The sequence below is a fragment of the Pangasianodon hypophthalmus genome, chromosome 20 (assembly GCF_027358585.1).
Source record: "Pangasianodon hypophthalmus isolate fPanHyp1 chromosome 20, fPanHyp1.pri, whole genome shotgun sequence".
NCBI lineage: Eukaryota > Metazoa > Chordata > Actinopteri > Siluriformes > Pangasiidae > Pangasianodon > Pangasianodon hypophthalmus.
The window spans coordinates 12919522-12942935 of NC_069729.1; the positions used below are offsets into that span (position 1 = coordinate 12919522).

Consider the following 23414-nt stretch of genomic DNA (forward strand, 5'->3'; position numbering starts at 1 on the left):
TGCGTGAATCGTAGGTCATAAACATTTTGTTGCTTTGGGAAATGATTTCCAAACCTGGACTGATTGGAAGGATCTCAATGGGCTCAGATGTTGTAGCAGTACAGTTGTATCATTTTGTTTAAAGTGTCAAATCTTATCTTCATCATGGTAGCAACATGAAGAATTCTGGTGGAAATGAAGCATCAAAAACTCTTCTCATGTTTAGGGAGCTTACTAATGGCAGGTGTGTGTGTGTGTGTGTGTATGTGTGTGTGTATGTTTATTCCACAATTAGGAGTGTGAATAAAAGAGATGGAGGAAAGGGACAGCTACTAATATCACAATTTTTATCAGTCATTTTCAATACTTTCATTTATCATTATTACTCTAAGGTCAATCTCTGTGAGAGAACAATGAGAACAAGTTTGACATTTAGCAAAAAAAAAAAATTCAATGGGTCATTTTAAATTTTTTAAAATCTAATATGTACATATATGTACAAAATCCACCTTTTCAATTAGTCATATATTATTCATTTTGTTATTAGTTTTTGCTATTTTATTTATTATATTATATAACTTTATATAAAAAAAAAGTCATTGTAAGGTCAAAAGCATTGATTTATGGAATCAAATCATTAAAAAAAAAAATTCAGGCAGTGTCATAAACAGTGATATATTAAGCAATATATAACAAGTCCTGTATAATTGCAGTCGTCAGGGTTGCCCCTATTAACAAATAAACCATCAGATACCTGAGAATCTGTAAACAAATCCATTTGAGTTAAAGGTCTAACGTTACCTGTCACCTTCCTATTCCACTGTTCATTATTGATGAAGCTCTTCCTCTTCCATCTTCCATCTGGTCAGACCAAACATGAATGAAATTTACCTGGCAACAAAGCTAATTCAGTTAAACCTAAAAGGCCCCACACAGAAGGAATTCAAAGTTCCTTTTTTTATTTAGCGTTGTGTCTTGTTCATATATAAGTGTTCATATACCAGATCTAGTGGGTATAATTCTCACAAACATCAAACAGCTGCCTGCTTTATGTCTGCAGGTGCCAGAAGCCATTCGTAAGTGTCAGCGTGCTGGCATCACAGTGCGAATGGTGACTGGTGACAACATCAACACTGCCAGAGCCATCGCCATCAAATGTGGCATCATCCACCCTGGAGAGGACTTCCTGTGCATCGAGGGCAAAGAATTCAACCGGAGGATTCGTAATGAAAAGGGAGAGGTACTGCATGTTCAGAACTAAGCCACACACACACATAGACACACACAAACATATATTGATAAATTCACAGATTCACATATTGTTCCCTGTTATAAGATTAACCTTGCTAGATATACTATAATATTGTAACAATCCCTGCAGTATGCCCAGTGCTGAGCCACCTTAAACCGTGCCCTCACCTCCCACATACCCACTAAGTAATAACTCGATGGCCAGACACTCCTTTAAGATGATGCTGCACACTCCCATGGAGAGCTTCTAGCTGATGCACTGCATTTGGCGGTTCTTCCCCATGGGACAGAAAATCCCCCAGCCCTTTGTCTTACACATTGGTCTGCAACACAAAAGGGGAAGGATACGTCAAGAAAGTGAAGCCGGGGACCCCCCACAGAGAGGCACGTCATTGCTCATGAAGGCCCACTGGCACTGCTGCAACCACTGGACTGGATCTGCTGCTCCCTTGTTAGTGTGCTCGGTCTGGAGGCTGGTGAGGTCTGAATATTTTGGCACAAACCAATGATAATAACCCACCAGGCCCAGGAATTGTAACACCTCATTTTTGGCTTTAGGTCAGGGGGAAGCTACTATCACAGCAGTCTGGGGGACACAACAATTAGTTGGGGGACACACTTGCCCATGACCCAAGTGGAAGCCCAGATACTGTACCTCCTTCCGATCGCGCACATTGTGTCACATGCTGTGTCACATGCTGCATGTGACACTAATACCCATTACTATATGTTTTTATCTAAATAGTTTGCAGCATATGCACAGTGAGGCCATAGAATGTGGTCCCTTAGTCATGGGAATGTAGCCAGCACCCTGCAGGGCCCAAAGTGTGACAAATTGGTATAGCCAAATGGGTGTGGAGAAAGCCACTTTTCCTTGGACTCTGACAACAAAACAATCTGACCAAAGTCCTTGATCAAATTCAAGGTTGAGTAAAAAAGATCCATGCCCAGCCAATCCTGGAGCTTTTTAATATGAGGCATTAGACAGGCATTACAGAAACAGCAAAAGAAACTGCATAAACTTTGCAGATGTCCATGCAGAAATGGTTCGCCCTAGCTGGCTTGCACACAAGCAGAATATGACTCTTCCTGTTACTGTAGGACTCTCTATTTCTCTAATTTCTAGCATTTCCTCCTATTCATGTTCTGGCAGGTGATACATCAGGCTGCACACAACTACACTGGAGGGAGTCTCTATAGTCTGTTAGGTCAGTGTAGAGGACGGGAGAAAACACGTTAGAAATTCGGCCTGCAGATTACTAACCTCTGCTCTTTGGTACAGTAACAGATGGTCTTCAAGTGGGTTTAGATTGGGATTTGATGCTTTTGAATGCTCTGATCCCAATTCATGTCACTCTGCCACTGCCAGGGACAATAGAGGCCTCCTCTCTTCAGCGTTTGAGGAGATTGAGATGGTAAATCAGCCATGTGTTTTGGTTTCCCCGCCATGTGACCTTCAAGGGTCTGTGCCACTGGGAGAGTAATTTTAAGCTAGAGGCGAGAGGTAATAGAAGGACTTTATCTCCTGGTACAGATTGTCTTGTTGGGAACTTCATTTTTACTAGGTGTTAGACCATCCATCCAGCTTTCTTTAGTTATGTCCAGCATCCCCTGGGGCTTCCTTCCGTATAATATCTCAAAAGGAGAATATCCTATGGTGGTCTACAGCACCTCCCAGACCACAAATATGGCTTCCTACTATATTTGAGGTTGACCACAGAGGCACTGCTTCAGGATACTTCACGTGGTCGTTGAGGACTAATATGAAGTGATGTCCTGTGCTGTCCCAGTGCGCCAAAGGCAGCAGTCCCGCAACTCTGTCACTTGCTCCTTTCTGGTCACAGTCACACGATGTACCAAGAAGTGTGTCCTCACACCGCCCTCCTTGTTGGGCCCCATGCAGTCCGCTGCTAACTGAACAAACTCCAGCCAGTCTGTTTAGAACATTACTGGGTGGAAAATTTTGGTGACTAACCTCCACCTTTGTTTCATGGTTTTGGCCTGTATATTTTGGCACATATATTTTGTTTGGCACCAAACAATATGTATACACATTACTGTGAATATACCTCAACTTCACCTCCCAGTGCCTTGTCTTAAATCAGGATTCAGTGGATCAGGCCTCGGGTGCCTGCATTCCCAACAGACCTTCCTGGGCCTCATTGCAGCTCTCAGCTATGGATCAGCTGTTGCACCCAGGGAAAGAGAGGGGAGAAACAAAATAGACGCAGTGCCAAAAATAAACCTGTCCTGTTGAGCATGTGTAAATTTGAACCTAAAGTTAAAATTTAAGTTAAATTTGTATCTTCAATTACAGTTTTTTACATTTACACACTATTCATTCAATGCATTATATATTCAATAAATTCATAGTGTCAATTAATACATTTTCAGTGGTAATGCTCCTGACATTACCAGTAACATTACAGGTGTAAAGACTCCTCTTTTTCTCTTCTTCCTCCTCAGTTTCTTTTATGTATAAAACTATTAATTTATTGTTTTTAGCAACATTTTGCTTAGTCAACAGAAATTATGAAGTTCCTCCACTGTTTTGTTAGAGTTGTTGCCTAATCTCCGCAGCAATGTCATTAGTGAAAAGTACTTCTAGTTGCCATTGCCATCTTAAGACTTAAAGTCCTTGAGTTTGGAGGACCAAATCAAACCAGTGAATCTTTACATCCCTAATAATTAGCGAGCAAAATAATTACACTGTACTGCCAAAGTTCAGTTTTCTAGCATCTTCTTATGAGCATTATTCTAATTACACCCATGCTCACACTAACAAGTAAAGGCTGTAACACCATGATGATGACTTTAGGTATCTGGGATTGTGTTTCATTTACACTTGCAGTGATTCAGAATGCCCTAATGGCTCATTGTTTGCATGTCATCTGTAGGTCGAACAGGAGCGCATTGATAAGGTTTGGCCCAAGCTGCGAGTGTTAGCCCGGTCCTCTCCAACAGACAAACACACCCTTGTTAAAGGTGAGAAAATCTGTTTTATCTGTTAATTATATTGAAGTGTTCTGTTTTTTTTTTTAATATTAATATAAAAATAACAAATAAACAAACTAGTGCCCTCAGGAAAGATGACTGACTGAACACCCTTTATTAACTTTACATTTATTAAAGTAAAATTTAATATAAAATTTTATTTATTTTAATCTTCCTATAAAATATTGTCTTGCCTTTATTTGTGTTAACTATAAACCCAGGATTTGTACACTGTGTTAACAAAGTAGTTAATACTTGAATGAACTGATGTTTGCTAATTATAAACCGAATAATGAACACCTGTCTTAGCTAACCAATGTCTTAATTAATATGTTTATGATAATTAATCAGCAGAATTTATAATTAAGTCTGAGTAGTACATGCCAACATTGACAACCACTAACCACTGTACAGCTAATTATTAAAACTCAGTAACATTTGTAATTAATTTATGTGGACTTATTTTTTAACTGTAGATGGAAAAAACACTGCAGTTATTACAGGTGTATTTAGTTAATATTTAGTGTCAATTGCTTTATTAACATTACTTATGGTGTATTAATGCTGATGTTCATGATTTGTTAGTGTTAACTAATGCCATTTAATGCCAACAATGCTTTAATGTAAAGCCTTAACTAAGCCATTGCACCTGTGGGTCAGATTAAGGAATAATTTTAGTAATGTAGCAATTTACTAATGTAACAATACAATTAAGTAGATATCGTGATGATATTATTATTATTATTATTATTATTATTATTATTATTATTAATGCTTATCCTGTAATGATGCTGTCTCTCAGGTATAATTGACAGCACGCTGGTGGATCAGAGGCAGGTCGTGGCTGTAACAGGCGATGGTACCAACGATGGACCTGCTCTGAAAAAAGCGGATGTCGGCTTTGCCATGGTACATTCCACCTCAGCCGTAAACACACTTCAACCATAGCCAGCCCAGCTGCTCAGTTTTTTTCAGCCAGGAGAGGAAAATCAGGCTGCTATGTTGTAATTCCATCCTTCGAGTGTTTGCGTTCTTCTGTGCCACCCAAATTCAGGCTGTCCTCATTTCCCAGCTAACGTCACACTGACACACAGCATCACGCCATTTTGTGTCCTCCAGATAAAAAAAAAAGTGCAGCAGTGTCCCCTAGTGTGCACTTTGAGCAGTAGATTGCCTCAGATAATAACAGAATCAATTATCCTTTAATGTCAGGTCTGTATTTTGTTGCATTGCCCCTGTAAACAATTATATTATGTGTTTATGGTTAAATAACAGCCAAAAATTTCATCACCTCCAAAGTTTGACCAAAGGTTAAGACTATGGATCTGTCTTCCTGCTCAACAAACCAAGGCACCATAGCATTTTCTACTTTCACATCTTCGGAGGTCCTGTTTACATAGATGCCATATGGATATGCCACTTTTGCATTTATTATTCTGTTTGCTTCTCCTATAAACACATCATAGTTTGATTAAAACGAATTAAATACTGAAGCAGGACAACATGAAGCAGGAAGTAAAAGGAAGGACACTCTAGCATCCTTGTTAACAAGTAACCATTCAGGTGTCAGAATCTTATGTGGTAATATGAAAAATGTAAAGTGTCTCTCTTTGACGTATGAGCCCAAGGTAGCATGGGATATCATTGCTCTTTATTCCTGGTTAAGTCATCCAGGTGAAAAATTCCATCATTTCAATTATGTTCTCCAGACATTTTTGGATCTCAGTTAAAACTTGCAGAATGACTTAAATGTAATATGAATTTTTCTCAATATAAAAATCTCCCCATTTTAATTGCAGGGAATTGCAGGCACAGATGTGGCTAAGGAGGCTTCAGACATCATCCTGACGGACGACAACTTCTCCAGTATTGTGAAAGCAGTGATGTGGGGACGCAACGTCTATGACAGCATCTCCAAGTTCCTGCAGTTCCAGCTTACTGTTAATGTGGTGGCCGTGATTGTGGCATTTACTGGAGCTTGTATTACACAGGTTATACTGATATGCAATACACCATAGGCCAGTATGCGTTACATATCACTATTCACATATTCAGATTTCACATCCACTTACAGAAGGGTTTCTGCTGACTTTTTTGAAATTGGTGATCACTGCAGACAATTTGATCACAAATGTATAAAACATTTGGCAAGAAAATTGACCAAATGTGATAAAATATATCTGTATGTACTATAGCAATCTCTCTCTAACACTGCAGTAAAAAAATTTTATTTTTACAGGTAAAAATTTATTAAAATTTTCGACTCTCCAAAATGTACTGAGTCTTAAGGAATGTTGTGTACTTATCATTTATTAACCTCTGCAATTCTGCAGTAACTTAGTAATATAACCTCTTATCTGTAATTCACAAATTAAAGGACATTTTCTTAGCATGGCTGCAGTAACAGAAACTATAACATTACTGGGCCAAGGCCAGTGACCCAGTTCCAGTCCTCTATAATAACTTTGCTGAATTTCCTTGAGGAACACTGGCCTAATAATATCAAGGTAAAGGTTATTTCTACTCTACACTGAGTTGCAGACCATTTTATCAATGTATACCCTTCAGTATAGGTGCAGAATTACTGAATAAAGCCCATCTGTTGCTCTGTACAATTTCACAACATTAATAAAGAGAAAAAGAATAAGATATATGTATAATATTTAAGATGATAAACTACTTTTCACATGGAATTCAAAGTGAATGATTAAAATCTCTAAAGCCATTTGTCACACCTAGCTGTAACGCTTATGTTCTCTTGATGTCCTAAAAACAGATGTCTTGAACATTAGACAGATCAGTTATGTCGATTGTGGACCAAGAATTTAAAAGATTACCTCAGAAATCACTGAGATAAGGCAGTCGTTGTAGTTCCGTGTCATGTTCCATGACCAGATTCCCATGGGATTCTCTTGCAGCTTATGACAATAATCACAATAATTTATAACATTATTGCATCAGACAGCATAACCTCCCATGAGAAACATCTCTCTGTCTCTGTCTGTCTCACTGTCCAATAACTGTACTGTTTATTTTTGGATAGGATTTTCCTGCTTTTAGGCAGCCTGGTTAAAGAGAATGGTACATGCAATAGTGTACAATACCATTCCAGATTGTTTATAACATTATTAAACATGCCATGGGGTAATTAACACAAGGCCACATGTATTACTGACCCTATTTTAATTTTTTCTATCAGGATTCTCCACTGAAAGCTGTTCAGATGTTGTGGGTGAACCTCATCATGGACACTTTTGCATCCCTGGCTCTGGCCACAGAACCTCCGACTGAATCACTGCTCATGAGAAAACCATATGGCCGCAACAAGCCACTCATCTCCAGCACCATGACCAAGAACATCCTGGGCCACGGCATCTACCAGCTTGTCATCATTTTCAGTCTGCTGTTTGTTGGTATGTCTTTCTCCTAGCAATTGTATACATTTTACTTTTGACCTGATTATTCTTTAAGGGCATGCTTCCTGTAAATGCCTCCTGAAATCTGGAGGAGCATTACCCAGTAATTCTGAAAATATAGAACTTCTACTGCACAAAAAAAAGATTACTGATTGCATAACCACATTTGTGTAGGCGAGCAGCTCTTTGACATCGACAATGGCAGGAACGCACCTCTGCACTCGCCTCCATCTGAACATTACACCATCATCTTCAACACCTTTGTCATGATGCAGCTCTTCAACGAGATCAACGCCCGCAAGATTCACGGAGAGAGGAATGTGTTTGATGGCATTTTCAGAAACCCTATTTTCTGCTCTATTGTTCTGGGCACTTTTGCAATTCAGGTAGTAACTAACACAAATATAGTTTATGCTCATGTAGTTTACAGTTTATTAATATGAAGTAGTTCTCTTTAAAGGTCAGGTACTAAATAACTACAGAACTGATTCCTATTATGTAGGGTGGTGTGTGTCAATTTTTTTGCATTAATAAAAATTGCATTAATTTGCTATAAACACTCAATGAAAATAAATTGAATAAATTAAAAGAGACTTTTTGGTATTTCCATAAAAAAACTGATTTAATGAGCATTGTGTATGAACTCAGTTATTTATGCCAGAAATTAGGCTTGAAAGTACACACTATGGCCAAACGTTTATGGACACCTGACCATCACACCCATATATGGGCCTTCCTCAAACTGTTGCCACAAAGTTGGAAGCGCACAAGTGTATAGGATATCTCTATACTGTGTGCTGTAGCATTACAGTTTCCCTTCACTTGAACGTAGTCCAAACATGTTCCAACATGACAATGCCCCTTTGCACAAAGCGAGTCCATAAAGTCATGGTTTGACAAGGTTGAAGAAATCGAGTGTCCTGCACAGAACCCTGACCTCAAAACCACTGAACACCTTTGGGATGAATTGGAACGCCGACTGCACCCCGGTCATTCTCATCCAACATCAGTGCCTGATCTCACTAATGCTCTATTGGCTGAATGAGCACAAATCCCCACAGCTACGCTCCAAAATCTAGTGGCAAGCCTTCCCAGAAGAGTGGAGGTTACTATAACAGCAAAGGGGGACTAAATCTGGAATGGTTTCTTCAAAAAGCACATATGGGTGTGATGGTCAGTTGTTCACAAACTAATGTGGTGTAATGAGTGTAAAAGTGTTTAGATGGGCCTAGGCAAATTTTAGACCTTTCTTGGTAATTTAAAGCATAGTAAATGATTTATTGTTCCACATACAATAGTAAACTATGCTCAAGGAACTGGAGGGAAAACCATGCAAGACTTTGCAACAGGATATTCAAATTTAGTTTCTGGGCTATAGTTCCAGGTACTTTTTAGTTCCTGTTACTTTCAGTGGATGTGGAACTAATGGGTGGAGTTGTGCTGAATGGGACTTCTAAGCATTTTTACAATGTTTCACAAAGGTTCTGAACCATAGAGGAATTATGCCTATAATAATATACAGGGGAATGAATACAGAGGGTAATAGCGGCAAATCTGGGGGTTTTGATAACAGAGCTGGAGCAGGAAGGAAACCAGGAAGTGAAAATGGAGATAATCAGAAGACAAAAAGAAGGTTTCTGTGACACAACTTTATAACTGATTGGACTCTTTGAAACTGCATTTCAGATTATTATCGTGCAGTTTGGAGGGAAACCCTTCAGTTGCTCTCCTCTCGATGTGGAAAAGTGGATGTGGTGTGTGTTCTTCGGGCTTGGAGAGCTGGTCTGGGGACAGGTATCTTGCTATTTCAGTTAGAGAGAAACATCATTTCACTCAGGGCCACCAAGTTTTTAGCCTACAGTAGTATGCAAAAGTGTTTGTTCATTACCAAGACCTGTACCTCTTTCATCATAGATAGATTGATTGTAATTGTTAATTGTTGTAGTCTCTTAATGACCAAGACCTGAAATTGACTCACTTATTACTTCTCTGTATGCTATCTGTTTTCTTTTTGATATATCCCATTATGTCAAATAACATTACAAATGGGAAAAGAATACCTTGGGAGAGTTTAAAGATGTGATGCTGGAAAAAGATTTGCAGTGCTTTGCATATTATTAAGATGGAGAGATGGATAGAAAGATATACAAAGTGTAAAGTAGTAGGAAAAATTGTTATTCATGAAATACTTACCTTTTTACTGAAGAGTGAAAAAGTGTAAAAGTAGTGAATCTTTTATTATACTTTTTTTATTATACTTGTACTAATGAAGATTGCTGGAATCTTGTTTCCTAAAAATAAATTGACAAAAAAAAATCATACTTTTCCACAAATAGTTAAATGAAAAAGTGGTAGCTCAGTGGTTAAGATGTTGGATTTCTGACTGGAAGGTCATGAGTTCAAATCCTAGCACTGCCACTGCTGGGCCCTTTAGCAAGACCCTTAACTCTCAACTGCTCAGTTGTATAAATGAGATAATTGTAAGTTGCTCTGGATGAGGACGTCTACCAAATGCCGTAAATGAAAAACATGAATCATAAGTTGAAATTTCTGATCAGACTGTAGTTGCTTATCAATATGATACCAAAGTGTGATCCCTTGGTGTAATTCAGGTGATATCGACCATCCCGAACAGTAAGCTGAGGTTCCTGAAAGGAGCTGGTCAGCTCACTCAGAAGGATGATGTACCAGAGGAGGAACTGAATGAGGATCAAGAGGAAATTGATCATGCTGAGAGGGAGTTACGACGAGGACAAATCCTCTGGTTCCGGGGCCTCAGCAGAATCCAGACTCAGGTGTGAGGCACAGAGACACAGAAATAATTTTAAAGATACTTGTACACTTCTGTACTTGATATTATGACTTTAGCATTCATGCCTTGTCTGCATGGACACAGATTTAATTTTACACTAGGTAAAGCTTTAATTCTGAGCTTTAATTTTGTTCTGTTGTGTAAAGTTTTGCATTCAAGTCTTCCTTTTGAGGAAGCTGGATACACCAAAAAAAAAGGCAAAAAACAGCTTAACCTGACTCCAGTCAATAACAAGGCAGAAAATTTGGGTGCTGTATTTAGTGGGTCTTGTTAAAAAAAAGAAAATAAAAAATCCTGCTTTCTCAGCAGGGTTGCCAGGTTTGCAGTCACCACAAGAGTTTGATTGTAGGCAGTAGAATTAAAAATGAATTATTTTATATAGGCTTGTGTAGTATCAGTTTTTTCCCCTGCTTGTGACTTACCATTTTAACAAATCATGATAAAATATTTAACTATCCTGAACTAATGAAACTGGATTTTTCCTCAGTAAAGTGCAGTAAAGGGTAAAAAAAAAAAAAAAAATCTCTAATGTTAACTGATGAGCTCAAAATATTCTCATTTTACTTTAGCTTTGTAGAAAGCGAGGGGCTATGCCTGTTGTGAGCAGATGAAACGAGGGGACGGGGACAGGGCTTCTAGGCGGTGTTAGTTAAAATCGGAGAGTTTTACTGGGGAGAAAAAGACTGCTCTTTTGGCATATTTTGGAGTGATAACTTGTACTAGCATACAGTGTTAAATTGTCGAGCGTCTATAGTAAATGCATAAAGCTATATATAATATTGTATGTAGAGATGATTAAATTGTTATATTGCACAAGATTAGTTTTATAAATATGTATTGATCCTGGTATAGAGACAGGAGAGGGCAAATAGGTAGCTCCATTGAAGTCAGTAGTAGCTTGGTATCTAGTTAGTAGTCTTTATTTTTCATTATTGTGTTAAGATGCATAGTGAGATATAGGAAAGGGAGAATCAGAATGCTTCAAAGAGAAAAATTCTAGTTTATATACACACATGCAGATTTGTAATAATCATGATAAACGACCCTCTAGTCAAAATGTATAAAACAGATAAGATAAATTTACCTAAAACAAAGAATACCAAGTTAAAATTAGGTTACAGTCAAAACAGTTGGGATGGGGTTTAAAAAAATGAACAGAACACTTCAATAAGCTTATTGGGAAAACTAACTGAGTGTTCTTCATGGAGTGAGAATGGGGCAAGAACATATTTATATTATATTTTGTAATATTCATATTTAATATTTTAAGGCATAGTAGCCAGTATACAGTTCATTTTAAATGAACTGTAACAGGGATTTTTTAATGAACAGTGTATTACTGGATATGTGTGTGTGTGCGTGTGTGTGTGTGTGAGAGAGAGAGAGAGAGAGAGAGAGAGTATTAGTATTTACTTATATTGCAGTTTACAGCATGTTTCTCCAAATGTTTTTAATTGAACACTTCATTTTGGGTAAATTTGAGGATGGTTTCTGTTTCCATTGGACATGTTTTAAGCTGACATTTGTTGAAAGTATAAGAATAACTGTTTAGAAACTGCTCGCAACTATTTAAACATATAAAGAATTACAAGTCACTAAAAAAAACATAATTTCATTCAAAATGTTTATGAAAATATTGAAAAAAGCATGGAATATTTGTGAACTGATATTTTGCATGATATGGCCTATGCATTTGGTTTTGCTGTTACTAATTCCTCATGTTAGCAGCGCTTCCTTCAGATGGCAGGTACTGAACACCTTTGGACACACTTTCTTCTGGCGTCATTACACTGTTCACTTACGCCACAGTCTAAAGCAAAGGACTTCGGCTTTTTTTAAAGCATGTAAATTTCTATTTTCGAGACAGCTTTTTGAAATCTATAACAATGCTGTGAAAAAGGTGACTTTGTGTGAAACATTGTGCCTTCAAACCTAATGCTCTGAACCAGTACTGAAGTGTAGATTATTTGATGAATGTACTGTCTGTACCCTTGTTGCAGATCGAGGTTGTGAACACGTTCAAGAGCGGGACTTCCTTTCAGGGAGCACTGAGGCGCCAGTCCTCCACCACCAGCCAGAATCAGGATGTAACCAATATTTCTAGTCCTAGTCACATGTCCTTGTCCAATGCCCTTTCCTCTCCTACCAGCACTGCTGCTGTTCCTGCTGGCCGTGAGTGACTACTTTCTGTGTGTGCTTGTCTCAGATGCCCTCTTGGAAATTTGAAATTAGACAAAATAAAAAAATATGGAAAAGACCAAGTACAGTTGACTAATTTCAGCAGCGAGGAGACCAAAATGCAATACTACATACATACTAGGGTCCAAAAGTCCACTAATATTACATTTCACTCCATTAGTTGTAATTCAGTGTTCTATACAAATTTGAATTCCTCTTCCCTGAAACTGAAATATATCTGAATATCCCATAAACACCATGTGCTTCACTTTTCAAAATTGTTGAAGTACCATCAGTAAGTATTGTTCTCTGCTAATACATACTTTGCTAATTGTCATCATATCTCAACCAACTTGATATCTAGTACGTGTTATGTATTATAATCCCGTATAATAACATTATATTTGACTTATATTAGTAAAGAATTACTACATTTTTAGAAGTGATGAATAGCAAATAGTTATTTGTGGTAGACACACACTTTTGGATCAGTGCATTTAATGAATTACATGTGTTCGGGTAGTGGGAAAGGGAAAATAGCCCTTTAACATCCTGTTATGTTTCTCCACTAGATACTAGATTAACAGTATCTACGCACTGAATACCGGAGACTTTATCTGAATTTTAAAAATCTGATAACAGCTTTAATCCAAGACAATCAGAATCAGACTCTCTTTATTTTGCCAAGTATGTTACACATGCAAGGAGTTTTTCGTGGTGTGTGCACACATGTATGACATGTAACATACAAAACAGAGCAGACAAGTGCATGGACTATTAACAATATTCAAGAAAATAGGCATTTAACTAAAGGAAGTTTTAAATAGACATAGAATATTAGAGTAAAATATTAGATATAAAGAAGCAATAGTGATTAAAATAATATAACAGTTGTTATAGAATGATATGAGCATTGTACTGTAGTACAGGGATGCATTGTGCTGCAGAGGAGTTAGAGCAATATGAAATTTCTATATTGTGCTCTTTACATAACCACATAGATTGTCTGGTAGCTGCTTGAAGTTAATTATGACATTATTGTTGTATATGTAACTGTGCTTACTGTTACCTTTTTTTTTTTTTTTTTTTTTTTGGCAAAACCCAATTTACCACCCTATGTAATCAAATTAGGAGCATAATGGTGAAGTTAAATGTATTAATTGATAAAATCACATAGGTCAGTTGTTTGCAAATAAAACAATACAATAATTCAAGCATTCCTTCCTCATAATTTAACCCTCTACTTCATATTGTTGCCATATGACAACATACCTTTTACCTTGATTTTTAACAAGGTAAAAAACAATTACTTGGACGAAGACACATGACATTTAAATCACCCTCAGTCTTTCTCTTTTCCCCATTGAACATCATTCAGAGCCACCCTCATAACAGCTCTACAGCTGTTCATTAATAATCTGCATTTTTATGCCTCTGCCACTAGGTGGTAGAGGCATTATTTTTTCAAGCTTTCCATGGATCCTTCCGAGATTCTCGTTAGCACAATATCTTAAGAGCGAGTTGTTGAATGTTTATGGAATTATCCTTGTAACCAGCAGATGAACTGATTGGATTTTGGAATGAATCCAGATAGGGTCAGGGTTACAGCAAGGTCAAGTGTCTGAAATTTTTCTTTAATAGCTGCCTTGCTGTTTGGAGTACATTGGAGTAGATTTTAAGGGAATTTGAGGCATACAAATAAGTTACTTATTATGAAGGGCTACACTTGTTGGCAATGGAGGCATCCCTTGCGACAATGTTCTGCTTGTGATCTTTTTTTTTTGTTTTGGTGTGAAGACCATAGAAATCTTAATTTCATTTGAGTGAGGGTGATATGGCTGTTATTTTTATAAAGAGAAAATATATTATTCAACTTTTATTTTATGTATTATTCCCCTTTTGTTTTAGGCAGCATTCATAATAATGGTTTGCATGTCTTTTGTCCAGGTATGGCAACATATTCCAAAATACCCCCCAAATGCTTATTTTTAACTCATTTTAAGCGATAAAACATTGTTTTTCCTCATTCGTGCAGTAGAGGGTTAAAGGTGTAATATTAAAAACAGATTTTCGGTAATAAGTAAGATCTACTATAAAGAGTGCATTTACTCACTGCATCAGAGGGCATCTTTGACCATCTTTTCTGCTTCTTTCTGCTATTTTCTGATATTCTTTTCTTGCTTTCTTGTAACTGTATATGAATGAATCACTTTACCCACCACTTCCTCAGAGGAGTTCTTGTCTCAATGTCCAATATGTGTTTGTCTCCCTCAGAGTGCTAAACGCCTTGGAGTGAGGGTGCAGCCTACGGCGTGAATTTCAGGTTGTGAGTCCCCCCACCCGCTGTCCGTTGCTAAATTGATGTGAACTAATAACCTCCCGCAAAAAACAAACTCACCAGGCTGCGTAAACATTCAAGTATAAGCCAACAATTTCCTCAGCTAGATACATCTACAACAGTGTATTGTGATTAAGTTGCAAATATTTTATTATGATTATTATTATTATTGTGACTTTTTTTTTCTGCACAGCTTTGAAGACGTGTGAAGAAAGTGTTGGGTCTTCATCATAGTCTTGTCTTGTCTAGTCTGTGTGTAAATCTGAGCCTGACGAGGCCCATTCTGTCTCGTGGCTTCACGCTGTCAAGTCTTGCTGAATTTTAGGCTGGTTTTCCATTGCTGTGATTCGTTTTCTCATATTTTTTTTCTGTGTGTTGGCTTTATTGCTAGTTTTTCTTGTCATCTGAAAGAAAGTAAGGAGAGTCAAATGCAGGTCAAATTGGATAGTTTGATAGTATCAATTTTTTTCTTTAGCACTGAGTAATAGGTTAATGGAAGAATATGCACTACATTTTATTATAATTGAGTAGGATGTTTACGGTTAAGTCCAGTCCAGTGTTTGTTTGATAGATTCAGTTTCTTAAGTTAGGGACCACCAGAGCAGTTTCCTTTCAGAACGACTGGAGCTTCTGCATTTCCTAGCCAAGGACTAATAGCACAGTCAACACCCTGTGACTTTAGCCTTTAAAAGGCACCCACTACAACACGCTTGTCCTCATTCCCATTCTCATCTTGCCAAGAATCAAAAGAAGTGGAATCAAGCTACTAAGAAGTGCTCAAACGTCCTTGTAAAAGATTGAATGTGTTGACGTGCATGGGTGACAGTAAATTTAGTATTGATTTATCGGTATTCACTCAGAGACATACATAATGCCAATTGTGATGCAAGAATCACAGCAAGGGAAGTGCAGCAGGGAGCGTAGCATCCAGTGTGACTGCAAGGCCCTAGGAAAAAACAAGTCAACTCCTCTGTAGTGCGAACAATGGAAGAACAGCAACCAATATAGAGTTTGACTGCTCGGCTCCACGGAGTAGACAGAACAATTGACCTTACTGCATTAGAACTCAGAGTAGAGGAGCTGGCAGAGGGCAAGGGTCAAATGCAAGAGCTGTTAGTAGCAATGCAACAGCACTGTGAAAAGCAGAGCTTGGTGAAGGTGACTCACATGTACAGACAGACTCTGATATACTTTCAGTTACTACAACTCATTCTCTAGGATTCAGGCTCACCTTGGAGACGATTCCTTCAGAATGGGGGCTCTGTCCTCCAGAACGCTATGTTGGTGGCCATTCTGAAGGACAGAGCCCAGAACGTCGCACAGCAGTGGTTAATGTGGCCAGCATCGAGGCCACTTTGGCAAAACTAATATTTGATTCTCCTTTCAACAGATCAATGCAACAGATCAAATGCATGACTCATATTATGGTATATCAGCCCAAGGCAAGAGCCAAGACTATTCCACAGTTTTGGAAAGGAGCTCATATGTGCATTCAAGAGTGCAGAGATCTCTTCAAACTGGTTTAAGAGCATACATAATGGCTGCTATGGAAACCATACGGCTGAAATCAGTTCCACCAGTAAAAAGACCAGGTAGCCTTGCTAGTGATGCAAGCAGTTGAAGCATTGCAGGCAGATACAGGCAGCACTCCAAGCACATGAGATCCCTGGCAAGAGGCACAGGAAAACTCCACTAGTTCCACAGGGAAACCATGCTGATGGTCCTCCACTTAGCTGTAGAACAACAGTTACATATGCAGCCTATCGTTTTCCTTTTCGGACAGTATTAGTTTCTCAGTGTGATTTCTGTAATAGAAGATTTGCATGTCCTCTGTGGTAAATCTTTCACATCCAAATAGCTATGAATAAACATGGAATTAACAAATTAACCCAGCTGTCTACATCACACACGGTCACATGATTTTATTTATATATCCATATCTTTATAGCACACTTGAATAAGACATGGAAAAGTGAGGATTTGTGTTGCACAGTTATGCAAGAGCCAGAAACAATGGCATGTCTCAGTTTCATGTGATTCTGGCCTTAAAGTTTGATTTTACTTTTGCACTAACATCTCAAGTGTGGAGCAATATTAAGTACAGTGCCACTGAAATTTATGTTTTGGAGTGTTATAGGTTTTAATTTATGGCCAAATTCATGCAAGAGTTTTATCACGGAGAAGACATGCAAATATTGTATTACAGACAACACCTGGATAGGTGAATAATATATGTAATATGTAAATGTGTAACTATGTTATCTAGGTGTTTACTGATTTTGTTTATCAAAGATTTGTAAAACGGATATATATTGAGGATGTGCATGGATAATCGAATACCCAGTTAACCATTTGATGCACAAGTATTGGAATACTGAAATCACTATTCAAATATTTGTAATGCTCTACCTCCACATTCATTCAGCACACACAATATGTACATGAAAAGCCATTTAGAGAGCTTCAGAGAGCAGCACTGTTGTGGTGTTCAAGCTAGAGATGTGTATCTGAGCTAAAAACGAGTGTCGAGAGTGGGCTTGTGAGTGGGAACAGGCAACCAGGTATGAAGTTAGGGGGATGAGAGAGAGACAATACATTACCACTAATGTTTAATACAGTTCTACATGGACATAAATTCGGGTACACATGAAAAAATGCAGTGTAGCATTGTTGAAATCACACCGAAGCTGCTCCATGATGCATTTTATTTTATTACTTGACAGTTTAGTAGAAAATGCACTAAACCACTGTGACCACATAAAGTTCGTTAATCAAAAGCTTCACTCCTAAATTCTGAGGCAGGAACACCTCTGATAAAGTCTTAACTGAAACCAGAGTGTGTGCTCTTAAAGAAGGGCTCAAGCATTGAGCTGACATTTAGTAAAGACCTTTGCTGCACATTTAATATTACTATTTAGTATTTTACTACATTATACCTGTAAAACAATCACCTGTGCTGCCGGGGAAAGCGTAATTGCAGTGGGAAAAATGATACTCGATTACGTCACGTTACGTCAGCCTTCTTTCCCCTCTTCAAGCTGTTAATGGAACATCTGTTCATTAACTCTTGCGGATATTCAAATTAGCCAGATGGTACATCCCTAATATATACTATCAAGATCTGATTATTTTAGGTCATTAAGTCTATTGAGTATGCTGTGATATTGTACATTTCTGCGTAGCTATAGTCATGCCCAGAAACAAGATAGTTTGTCTTAGCAAACATGACCAAGAATGTTGTGGCCTATACTTGAGTGTTTACACAAAAACGCATGGCGTTGTCAAGAGAACAGACTGCAGTCTGTTCCTGTCTTTTCTTACTCAGTGTGCAGTGTGTGCGTGTGTCTGTGTGTGCGCGCCTGTGTTTGTTTGAAGTGTCTTCATATAGTGTTGTCCTGAGCTGCATGTTTTCATTGTGTTGTTGTACTGATGCTTGGTGTTTTGCCATTGTGTTGTGACTCTATGCTTCATGAAGCATAGAACTTGTTGGCTCATTTTCTCGTCTCAGCCATCTCTCTGTATCCTGTGCTTGTGTCGACTCATTTGATGTGTTTCTTCTAAACTCATCCTGGGTCTGAAATCTTATCTTTTCCTCTTACCTTGTTTTACTACAAAAAAGCTGCATGTGTTTTTTTTTTCCTTTGGAAATTAACAGAAATTGTCTCTAGGTATACAACAAACCGGATCTCAGTGTATACCGTATTCTGTGCTGTGCAAAGAAAGGAACACTGCATATTTTTTTCTCTGGCTTTTTTTATTATTTTTTTCCTACAGTTCTTTTTACTCTTTTGTTTGAGCTATCGTTTGAATTGATTTTTCAAACGTGGTGCAACAACGTCTCAGTGCACGATAGAGTAGTGAATTTGGGAATGCCTTTCTGAGTTTTGAAGCTGCGGATTATAGCGGTTCCTGTGGCCTTCTCTCATTCTTATCTTCCCCATATATCATTTCTCACCATGAAAATGGACTCATTTATTTCGATCTCTGTCCTTTCACAGATCCGTGTGGTGAACGCGTTCCGTAGCTCGCTCTACGAAGGCCTGGAAAAACCCGAATCTCGAACCTCCATCCACAACTTCATGACCCATCCTGAGTTTAGAATAGAGGACTCGACACCCCACATCCCACTCATAGACGACACTGACATAGACGACGAGGCGGCCAGGAAGAATTCAAGCCAGCCATCATCTCCCAACAAGAACAACAATGCCATCGACAGCGGCATAAACCTCACCACCGACACAAGTAAATCTGCTGCCTCGTCCAGTCCTGGGAGCCCCCTTCATAGTCTAGAGACTTCGCTCTAGCCCTGTTCGCCCGGGAAAATCTAATAAAATCCTCACACAGGACGATCCACGATGTAGAGCCAACACGCACAAAAGTGCGGCTGACTGAACGTGTGGTCCGAAGCGTGTTATTTTTTTCCTTCTTCTTCTCCGCTGATGCTTTTAGGAGATCGAGATTTTAATTGGAACGTTTTCTGGATCGACTTGAAAAACAGAAACGGACCACTCTCTTTTCCTGAGAACGCAACGGACCACAGTGAGAATTATTTAAATCGAATTCAGCTACTCTAACTGCTTCTCCTGCATGAATGTACATTACCTGAGTTTTTATTTTGAAAACGATTTGATTTAAATTCTTGGATTTGATTTGGTGGGAAGTGCCGTGGGCTGCAACTTTTAAGACTCTGATTCACTGATCTCTGAGTATCGTGTGTGGCATGTACCTAACTGTATAGATTTATTTGGTTAATGAATAAATTGTGTATCGAGGTTGCAGGGCTCGACTTGCACAAGTAGATTTTGCACCTGTTGGAAAAAGAAGAACCTATGGAAAATAGCATTTCATAAAAATACTATATATAATATACATAAATATATAAATATATACAGAGTTTATCTTTGTTGGCATGTTGCCTTGTTTCTGCTTCAATGACTCTAACTACTTTAACTTATTTATGTCCTAAAGAGAATGTAATTTGTTTACAAAAAAACATAGATGTGTCCTTTTTTTAATTTTTTTTTTAACAATAGGGTTTAAACCATATGGCAGAGATAGTTGGAAAAGCTCAAGCTGTCAAATACACTCCTCTAGGTGTTTTATTACGAACCATGTGCTGGACTTGCCTGCTATTTTGTCATATAATGTAGATATTTTTAGAAGATTATAAAAGAAACCAAAATATAGTGGGATTATATAATTAATGTGGCATCTTAGTATTATACGATTGTTGGGATGAACTCTGAACAGTTCCCTCCTTCTTAAACCCGCCCCCAACTTGGACTTTAAGATGAAGGTTTAATTTCTATACACGCTTGGTTTAATGTTTTACATTCACTGCTTGGAAATGAAACCTTTTGGTCCGTCTTGAATATGAGCATCCATTTCAGGTTGGATATAAAGATATAGTTTAGAAAACCTGCTTATTTAACACAAAAAAAGATATTTTCTCTTCTGTGCGACCATCACAGGCTGCAGATTGTTTTGGATTTTATGTTCTAACGGATGTAAATTAAGTTATTATTTGGCTCTATGGAAATCAGAGTTGTGTTGAAAATCTTGTGATATATTGTGTTGATTCTTCTTTTTCATTTCTAGATTTCTTTTCTTAGAAAGACAGAACCCGGCTGCAGAGCTGTTGACATTTTGAACAACTGAAAAATGAAATGAAACTAAGGGGAACAAAAAAAAAAAACAAAAGAAAAAAAAAAACAACAAAATGGAATGTGGCTTTTGACTTTTTCTAAGAAGAAAAGATAATACATATATGATGATCATTTTTCTGCACTATCCAGATATGAATGAATTTCTGTGGTGTAAATTTAGATGTGCTTCTGTGTGTTAAAAATCAAAGCTTGTCTTCCTGCAGTCAGTAAAATATACTCTAGCATCTCAACAGTATTCAGTAGTTGTTAACTATTTATTGTGCTATAGAGAGGACAACACGAAATGAAGGCACATTTACAGGGGAAACTGATATAACTGAGATCCCTAAAATTCTCCTATATTATTATCTCCTAAATTGGAACTATGGGGAAGCATGATCTTATGCTTAATATGCAAGCTAATCTCACTTTCCTCTGGTCCTAACCTGATTTTATTAATTTTTTTTTAATGTTATCAGTTTGTTTCCTCATCATGAGATGGTGCATAAGCTTTAATCGTTAGCTCAGGCATGCGTAACGAAATTCAATGTCAAAAATTCATATCAGGATCCTGTAACTCCCTGTTATTCTGTAATTTATTTCAGAGCAACTTCTGCCAACACTGTCAGCATTTCTATGGTACAGTTTCATTTCTAATGGTGAATGTGAATGAAAATGGTAAGTACTTTGTATACAGAAAGAACTGGACTCCATTTTACAGTGACAACAATTCCATTGCCCTGCAAAAAAAACAATTCAGTTCACTAACTACACCCCGTTCCATCAACTGTTTTTAAGCATTCTAATAATTCTGAATAATATTTCTTGCAATACATCAGCTTCTATGTACTGTACTTAGCAGCATGCATTTTGTGGAACAAAGAAGATAACATGCCATTGATACTTTTGGCACTCTAGCAATTTATGGGTAAATGATAAGTGTTCATTCATCTTGTTTTATGATTTTTTTTTAAATCTATACAATAATTGTAAATAAAGAATTCAATGTCCTTGTTCATTTAATACTATGCAAAACGTCATGCTTTCTGATTGTCACCCACCTCCCCTTAGAGTGTGTTGCTGGAATGTTTGTGGTCTAAAAAAAAAAAAAAAAGTCAGTAAATGATGTGATGTAAATGAATTTTCTAGCCTGGAAAAAAGTGACGAACTGTGACCCTTGCTGCTTGACTGTCCATACCACAACTCCAGACAGCGGCACAAGTGGAAAATTAAAAACAAACAAACAAAAAAAAAAGAAAATTTAAAAAACAAAAACAGCACTTAATAAATTCCCAGAGCAGCATGAACCAGAACGGTGTCTAATCCACAGTTTTGGAGTCTTGTGTGATGCTTTCCTGAGTGTGTATGTGTGTGTGTGTGTGTGTGTGTGTGTGTGTGTGTTGCAGTTTTCACCACAGAAATCAAGCAGAACATTTAATCTTAATCCTGGAGTTAGTGAGGTAGAATGCAATCCAAGACTAACCTATTGCCCAGCAGCTAGCCCAACCAGGAGCTGCCTGGTGTCCCTCGGAGGGTGGTGGTGCTCAAGGGCCCAAATATGGCAGTGTGGCCCATGGAAACTACGTTTGCCCAGAACTTTGTGGAATCTGCATATTTAACATCAGACGGCAGCTAAATGCACTTGGAAGACCACCAGCTGCTCCATTCTGTAGATAGGAGCAAACAAACTTGTGATCGCCAAACGATAGGGAGTTTGAAGGTTGCGCCATTTGGGAACTGCAGAATAGTGACAAAGCAATAAACCTGAATAAATGAGTGGAGAAAGCAAGTTGCATCTAGACAGGTGTATTGCATGATGAAATTAAGTAATTCACATCCTGACTTGCTCTGTGGTATGTAGTAAACTGCTGAGCAGGCCGAGCTGATCTCCACGAATCAAGATGTCAAGAGGAAAAGCGCTAAGATTTAATAAAAGACTTTGAAAGAGTTAGTTAGGTGTAAAGTCACTTCTCGGCTAACTGTGTTTCAATATGAACAGTGACATCTGCATTTGGAGCTATGGGAAAGATACTTATCTATGATGCTTCTGCATTAGATGTGTAAGAGAAAGATACCTAAAGAAAAATACTGAAATTCTGAAGAATATCATTTGTGACAAAATGTCATTGTAGAACATCAGCAGACTGCAAGCTACATCTTTATCTCCTACAGCTGTCTTCGTTTGTTTGATTGTTTGACTGGCATCTCAGATTATACTCTTGAGTTAGTCCTTTTTGTGCTAGCTTGTTTATTTAAACGACATTTAGAAGCTTTAGTTGTAGGCCTTGAGGAATACTCAGGAAATTCAAGGTTGCAATATATTAACCAAAATCATATGAAAGTTATAAATGGTTCATATTATGCTGAAGTAGTGGTCATAGATTTGGTTATATTCCATGAATCCTTTATAACCTCAAAGCTGGTATATACATAATTTTTTTTAGAAACATTGTCTTTAATTAATGTACATGTACATTACATTTTATTTTTAACATTGCATATTTCTGCACTTAGTCTTATGACTTCATGGTTGACTGGCATGCTGCTTACACATAGAAAGAAAGAAGAAATACACAAGAAAGTAAAAGAAACTGTAATTATTCATCTGAAATGTACTGCTGCAGTCACCTGGTCTTGTCTTTGAGATATATAGAGCAGCTTTGCTGAGAATCTAGTTTCTGATCCACCTGATTATTAGAATTTGGTGATTACTTGTCTAAGCTTTTGCTCTTGGATTTTTTTTTTTTTCCAGGAAGCATCACCTTCCTGTTGAAATATGCTTCATCCCTGATTTAACC

General features: G+C 37.7%; 1 protein-coding gene across 14 annotated transcripts in view; it reads left to right on the top strand.

The window, feature by feature from the left end:
* The window catches only part of atp2b2 (ATPase plasma membrane Ca2+ transporting 2), a 169501-nt gene extending 147862 nt beyond the window's left edge, over positions 1-21639 (top strand). For 8 of the 14 annotated variants that reach the window (XM_026932428.3, XM_026932426.3, XM_053226920.1 and 5 more), the window contains 9 exons: positions 1040-1219; positions 4128-4215; positions 5027-5133; positions 6024-6215; positions 7424-7637; positions 7815-8026; positions 9327-9434; positions 10253-10435; positions 18967-21639. In XM_026932428.3, coding sequence (XP_026788229.1) covers positions 1040-1219; positions 4128-4215; positions 5027-5133; positions 6024-6215; positions 7424-7637; positions 7815-8026; positions 9327-9434; positions 10253-10435; positions 18967-19275 — 1593 coding nt within the window. In that variant the 3' untranslated portion in view covers positions 19276-21639. Of the gene's footprint in view, positions 1-1039; positions 1220-4127; positions 4216-5026; positions 5134-6023; positions 6216-7423; positions 7638-7814; positions 8027-9326; positions 9435-10252; positions 10436-12452; positions 12625-14904; positions 14957-18966 lie in introns of all 14 variants that reach the window. The other 6 variants (XM_026932435.3, XM_026932434.3, XM_026932431.3 and 3 more) reach the window with 6 other exon arrangements.
* The last annotated feature ends 1775 nt before the right edge of the window (positions 21640-23414 follow it).